The sequence below is a fragment of the Abramis brama genome (assembly GCF_963993115.1).
Source record: "Abramis brama genome assembly, chromosome: 16".
NCBI classification, from domain to species: Eukaryota; Metazoa; Chordata; class Actinopteri; order Cypriniformes; family Leuciscidae; genus Abramis; species Abramis brama.
This window is the reverse complement of record NC_139978.1, coordinates 8,302,060-8,309,866: the sequence shown is the minus strand read 5'-3', so window position 1 is coordinate 8,309,866 and position 7,807 is coordinate 8,302,060. Positions and strand designations below refer to the sequence as shown.

Here is a 7,807-nt window from a genome sequence, read left to right as displayed (position 1 = left end):
ATCTTTGCAACGGAAGTGAATCAATCAAAACTAACTTTAGCTGGACAGTAACTTTATTCTAGAGCTGCTGTAAAGCCAGAACAATTTCAGTTACTTTAATTTACTATTATCACTGTAAAGCTGCTATGAAACAATCTATATTGTTAAAAGCACTACATAAGTGAAGGTGACTTGACTTGACCTATGTATTTTAGGCTTTTATACTCCTCTGTATCTTTGTCTGTTTGTATTGTTTATGTTAAAGTGTAGCTGTTATGTTGATACCTGGTTTCTCCTTTCTTATTAAAAACTCTTGATTTACTTTTGAATTGTGCACGTTCATCTACCCATTACACCCCACCCATTGCTACACAGTTTTCATATGATTTCTTAGAAGTTTGTGTTATGAAGTGACACTGGTGGATTAATGTGACACTTGTGGGGTGACAAATCTAGAATAATATCAGATATGCAAAAACATTAAAATTTATGCCGGAACTGGGTTAAGCAAATTTTAAAATGTAAAGTATATGTGAACAGCAACAGTGTTGCTGGCCATTCAACATCTATGAATTCAGCATTGGTTTTCAGCCTCCAGGGAGAGCATTAACAATATTTTATACTCAAATGTGATGTGCAACACCACAGTACTCAGCACAATTTTTATATTTGCTCACCACCTCTAAACTTTTTGAAACCTTAGTGATTCTAATCCAACCATAAATCCCTGCTGAGAGTTTAGAATGTCACAGTTTGAAAAAGATGTCATGAATGTGGTGTAATGCTCTATTTAATAACTGACTGACATATGCTTGACACATATATGCTTTGTGAGTTTAGATATGGAAATTGACATTCGTATCGCTGGATATAGTGGTTTAAGCAAATTTAAATGTGTTTTAAGAAAATTAACTCAAGAATATTAGCCTGATTCTCAAAAGACTAGCCACTGCACATCTGCTTTATGACCAACAGGCAATTTTAAACAATGTCTCTCAGTAGCATTTACATTTTCCTTGTGGGCTTTACTAATTGTTTCTTTTTTGAAGTTTCTTGCTCAAAACAGTTCAGCTTAGATGGAGATTACTTATTGGGTGGCCTTTTCACTTTACATGAAATTGACCATGAGACACCCCTGTTCTCCCCAGAGACCACTGAATGTTTCAGGTAAGCAAGGATTTTTTTATATGTCAGGTTGTCAATATGCAATATTGTAAATCACAGCAGCATTTGCTCAAAGTCAAATTTATGAAGTGAAAATTCAATTGCATGCTATTAACTTCCTCACTGATGTTTTCAAGGCACAGTCCCTCAAAATCTGGCTTTCAGAGGTTGCAAGTAATGAGGTTTGCTGTTGAAGAGATTAATAACTCCACCACTCTTCTGCCCAATGTTTCTTTGGGCTATGAAATTTTTGACCATTGTTCTAATACAAAGAATATCCCTTCAGTTTTTAGTTTTATTTCAAAGAATGGGTCAATAAAACCTAAAGAAAAACTGAACAACTATCAGCCTAAAGTGATTGCTTTAACAGGGCCATATGGAAGCACACATACTATTACTATTGCACCACTATTCACAATGGACCTTATACCTATGGTAAGTTAAGCTTCTTTTATACAGTTTATATAACAAAATACTTACTGCCCTTTGTTCAGGACTACACATTTATTATATTCAGTAAAATGCTAATGAATTGTTTATAATTTGGTGTTTCTTTTTCAAAGGTGAATTATGGAGCTTCTAGCTATGCATTAAGCAACAAACTTAACTATCCTGCTTTTGTAAGAACAATCCCTAGCAACAAAAACCTGATAGAAATTATTATTCACATCATTCAATGGTTTGGATGGAACTGGGTTGCCTTTCTTGATTACAGTTCAGACGGACTAAAGCTGTTCAACACGTATATAAGAAATACTGGCATTTGCTTGGCCTATCAAGAGAGTCTAAGCCTAAATGCAAACTACAGTCTAACACTTCAAAAGATTGATATGCTTGATATCAATGTCATTGTTGTTTTTGCTACGCCACAATATGCAAGCAAAATTATCAAAGCAGCCATAGCAAACAACATCCATGACAAAGTATGGATTGCAAGTCAAACATGGTCTATGAATCAACAGCTTCCCAGAGAGCCAGGAATTGGGAAAATTGGCACAATCATTGGTATTACGGAGAGATTGTTGACATTGCCTGGATTTAAAGAATTTGTCTATAAAGACCAGAGATCAACTGATGTCACCCATAATGAAGAGAGTGACGTCCAGAGTAAGAGTAAGACATGTAATCAAGTTTGTGATTACTGCACATTGTGGACCGCAGAGGAGATTATAAATGAAAATCCCACATACTCTTTTGCCATCTATGCTGCCATATACACCATAGCTCATGCATTACATAAGGTCCTGCAGTGCGACATGAATGGATGCCGCAAAAACACAGTGGTAAAGCCATACATGGTAAGAGAATTCATTTGAATTTATGACAAGTTGATCAATATATTAATTAAATTATTGAAGTAACAATGTTTTATTTAATTAAATATTGTTCATATTTTTATGAAATTACATATTATATTATTTACAATATTTACAATAATTTAATAACCAAATAAAACAATATTTATATTAATAAAGTTATAGTAATATTATATTTTGTCTGTTTTTGTTAAATAATGGGGGTAAAATCATCACAACTCACAACAGCTTGTGGAAGAAATTAAGAAGTTGGATTTTCCACTCAATGGTCATCAGGTGAAATATGATGATAATTATGATCCAACCATCAATTATGCAGTTGTGCTCTGGCACACTGATGTAAATCCTCCACAGTTTGAGATGGTGGGCACATATGATACATATCCAGAACTGACTTTTACAATCAACAACTCTCTCCTGCCCTGGCATAACAACGGTTCTGTAAGTCTTCATTTGATGAGCCTTTATCTAAACATTTAGCTTTATAGATTCCAGTTTTTCCTCAGTCAATTTAGCAAATTTCTCCAAATGAAGGTCAACGCTTTTTTGAAATCAAGATCTGAGAAATTTGTGTTTAAAGGAATTATGTAATTAGTATTTTGTAATTTGTTAATGGAAAAAACATAGTGTTTAGATGGTTAAGTTAATTGTTTGTAAAAAATAAATGAAGAAAAACTGTCACTTTAATTACACATTTTCTTATTCTTTGAAGGTTCCTTTCTCAAACTGCTCTGCTGAGTGCAAGAAGGGATTTTCAAGGCAACCTGAAGGTTTTCATAGTTGCTGTTTTACATGTAAAAAATGCCAGCGTAACAGCTATGTGGATCATTCTCGTAAGTACCTTAGGATGTGGTCAATGACACCTTGGTACTTAAGTTTCTTCTGTCCATTCTATCACCACAATATACTTTATGGTGCTTTTTTTAAGTGTGATTTGAAGGCAAACTATTTTCCCACATCCATTTAATTTCTAGTTTTGTTATAAAACTAGGTCCTAGAAAATAGGTCCTTAATGTAATCTGCTATCACTACATGGTACAAGCTGGTTGCATCTGCAGCCACTGAGCTTGGCGCTCAACATTTAAATAGTTTGGTTCTATGTTTGTGAACAAGTCTTATTGCAGCAAGCAATCAGAAACCCTCCACATCCCCCACATATATTTATACATATAGGCACAGAGCAGAATATGTCAGTGTAGTGGAGTAATTATTGAAGGTTCAAAAAGAGGAGGGGAAATTGGTGCTACTCCACTCAATTTCTCTGGTACAGTGAGAACATTCACCATATTGGCAGCAAACTTCATAGCACTAAACCTCATGGCCATACCATATCTTATTCACACCTTTTCATTACACACTGGATAGATGTTACAAACATTATGGATTTTTTTCATACAACTGTAGCGTGTATTACTGCAAAATCTTCAGCAACCAGGTTGATTTGAAACGTGTCTTGCTGTCACGCTGGGGTTGCAAACAAACGTAAATAAAAGAGTTGGATCTATTCGCAAGCAGTTATTCCTTTTTAATCAATATAAACTCAAACATTTAATTTAAGGTTGTCTTGAAACCGACAACACCTAATACAATGACGAGATCAGACCAAGACTAACTGAAAGTGAGGACTATACATAGAGAAACACTAGGGATAAAACAAGATGACTAACTAGACACAGGTGAGACACATGATCAACACCATGGCAACAGATGTCAGAGACAAGGGAAACTAAACTGGTAACAGTGCAAAACTAACAGGCTAACAAACAAAACTCAAACCCAGAAACAGACATAGGCTAACACTTGCATAATTTGCTACTGAATAAACTGAATGTTAAAAGTACTTTTTTGGAAGTTGTGAAACTGTTCTGTTCAAGTGATTATACCAAATGTTCTCATTATATATTAGCCTATAATGATGTTGTGAAACAAATATTTGGAAAGAAAACATGTATTCACCTTATTCTTACGCCCCATGACGTTTTGTTCAAATTATTGGTGTAACTTCCATTAAGCTGTAAACAATCAGGGAAAAGCTTGGTCTATGAACATAATAATATGTTTAAAAAGATTGTCACAATGAGATGACATTATTCTACTCACCCTTCAACCATCGGACATTAAAAGGACATTTAAAAGTGTAAAAGCATTAACAAGGTACTTTCAGCAAGAGACTATGGATAACCCCAAAACGTGATTCTTTCCACAGCAATAACGGACAGGTTAAATATCACTGTAGTAATATATCTGTAACATATGTTGCCTTAATCAAAAAATTTATTTACCTGTGAAAACAAATCTGGAAAGTTACGTGGATTTGAAGAGAAAATTATTAATGGGATATATCGTAAATTAGGAGAACAGTATCAGTACAGTACAATCAATGTGCAGTACATGTTGTCCTTTTTACATACTATTACAGCAGAATTCAAAGGGAAAAAATACAATAATCATGAGGAAAAGAATGCAGCGACTGAAAAGACTTGACATAGATGTTCTTGTTATAAAATGTCACAGTAAAATACCAAGTGCTATGTTATTCTCATGATGTCTGAAAATAAAACATGAAGGGAAATTGACAGCTCATTAAGCTTTATTTGTACGGCAACATTATGATTTGAAATTATTAGTTTCAGTCATTTTGAATGGAAGTTCCCCCAAACCGGAAGTGCCACCCATAATTTAAAACGCATTAAGATCATCATAAATAAGGCGAATAACTGTTTTGAAAGAATGACTAGCAGTGTGAACAGTTTGAATTTTTGTACTTATTTTTTTTTTTTTTTTTTCACCTTGTGAAAATAGTACTAAAGCGAATAAAAAACTGTACATATATTCTTTTAAAGGATAATTATTCTTTTTAAAAGTATGCTTAAGTATAGGCCCTACTGTATTTCTTTTCACATGCTTATGGGTTTTTGGCAAAATGCTATTTTAAACATTTATATTATTTTACTCTTTTTCAGGAGACCCCTATACCTGTTTTCAATGTGCAGAGAGTGAATGGTCTGATGAAGGCAGCACAACTTGTAAAACACGTTCTGTTGTCTATCTTCAGTTCACGGAAATCCCCTCAATCGCTGTCATGGTTTCTGCCATATGCACAATTATTTTACTCATTGCCATATTTTGCCTTTTCTCTTACAATTACAACACACCAGTGGTGAGGTCTGCTGGTGGTAGTATGTGTCTTCTTATGTTGATATGTTTGATCATGTCTAACATAAGTGCATTCTTTTTCTTTGGAAAACCCACATTTGCACTTTGCCTCCTGAGAAATACCATATTTACATTTTTCTTCACTGTCTGTATTTCCTTTTTAACTGTCCGTTCCTTTCAAATTATCTGTGTTTTTAAAATGGCTGCTCAGTTCCCAAAGGTGCACAGCCTTTGGGTAAAGCACAATGGACAGTGGCTCTTCATTGCATTTTCTTCTGTCATTCATTTAATTTCTTGTGTGATATGGATGACTGTCTCTCCTGACAAACCCATCGCTGACTCATGGACTTATAAGGACCAAATTTTGCTCATCTGTGAAAAGGGGAACACTATAACATTAACCATAGTTGTGTTTATAGGTTGGTTTCTTGGTTTCCTGTGTCTCCTGTTTTCTTACATGGGAAGAGATCTGCCGAAAAATTACAATGAGGCCAAACCAATAACCTTCAGTCTCATTTTGTACTATCTGACCTGGATTGTTTATTTTACAGCACAACTCTCTTTCAAGAGCAAATATATCATCCTTTTGAATGCAGTGGCCCAGATATCCAGTATAAATGGAATTCTCTTTAGCTATTTCATACCAAAATCTTATATCATAATATTCCAACCACAAAAGAACACTCCCGCATACTTTCAAACATCTATTCAGAATTACACCCAAACCATTAGTAGGACTTAAACTTAGACTTTAGTCTTTGTGTACCCACTTTATTTTTAACATAAGAGCAGGTGCTGCCATTAATAGCTTTAATGTGCGAGGCATCCGGTCTCATCCGCTTCCAGATATTTTAGCTGTACAAAAGCTTGATATTGCAAATTATCATATTATTTGAATCTTTTATCTTTTATCACTGATTTGTAGCGCAAATAGTTCTAGTTATTTACCTATAGAAGCGGATTAATCGATTATCCTGATTAAGTCTTGCACATTCACAGAAAATAGCTTACTTTTGATTTGCAAAATAAGGTGGATCGGATGCGAACTCTGTGTTAGTGGCCTTTACTATTATTTTACCACAATCTTAAAGAAACACGTAGGAAATGTATGAGAATGGAGATCTATTTTGAGGTCCAGTCTGAATTAAGATACTATGTTCATTTTGAGAATAAAAAGAGTAATTTAAACATTTATAAAACTTAAATGCTAGCATTAACACTTAAGTGTAATGTAATGTAAACACAAATGCTTGTTTTTAACTTGTAATAAAGAGCACCTTCAAAACCTCCCTAACTTGGTGTCCAGGTAATACATAGATTTGTGAGGTTTGGATGGTTGACATCATACTGACTGCCTACTCAAACTCACACGTGTAACAGTATGTAATGGTATAATACATTTAAGTATGCTATTAGTAACAATACTTTTCATTACAGTTTGTTTTATTAGCATTTAATTTTTTGAACCTGTGAAAAAAAGTACATTTTAGAATGTCCTGGTGTGTATTTGGCATGTCCCAGTTTTGCTTTAATGACAGAATGAAATCTACACATCTAAACATACAAAGGACTTAGCATATATCACATATTTTTCAAAACATTTGATTAGTGACCTACAAATATTAACAAATAAATGTTTCACATTTGTTTTCTACATAATTTCTACGAATTTAAAAATGTTAAAACTTATGGAGTAAACTGAGTAGTTTGAAAAGAGGGACAGTTGAAACAAGGTAAACAACTTGTGTGTGCTCTCAAGAGCAAAGAACAATGACTTTTTTTCTCCACACATGCATGGTAGTTTTCTCATCAACTGGGTCAAATCTAAAGGACGTATGGAGCTATAATCCAAAGATATTGAATAAAGTCTATTTAGGGGTAAGAATTTCCCTTTACCCCCTCTCTTCAACATTGAGTAGCTTCTTGTCCTTTATGTACAGAGAGCTCAACACACAGCAACTGAAGAAAACACATATAGAAATAGAAAATAGAAATAGAAAAAACACCAGCAGATTTAGAAAACATCTTCATCAGTTCTGCAAATACTACTGTCACGTAGTGGCACAGCAAGCTATGCAATGCTTGTTCTCGTGATCACGGAAGCAAGGTTACATTAGTAACTGAAACGTTTCCTTTCAATATGGTTTACTTGCATTGCGTCAGTTTCTGGTGCTTATGGGTAACGCAATTCA

General features: G+C 34.2%; 1 protein-coding gene across 1 annotated transcript; it reads left to right on the top strand.

Annotated features, from left to right (window-relative positions):
- Positions 1 to 967: 967 nt before the first annotated feature.
- LOC311066050 (taste receptor type 1 member 1-like) lies at positions 968 to 6,357 on the top strand (the record flags this gene model as incomplete). Its single annotated transcript, XM_084087018.1, has 6 exons — positions 968 to 1,146; positions 1,281 to 1,578; positions 1,707 to 2,441; positions 2,688 to 2,900; positions 3,172 to 3,292; positions 5,423 to 6,357. The coding sequence occupies 6 exons, from the start codon at positions 968 to 970 to the stop codon at positions 6,355 to 6,357; spliced, it is 2,481 nt and encodes an 826-aa protein (XP_083943144.1).
- Positions 6,358 to 7,807: the final 1,450 nt, after the last annotated feature.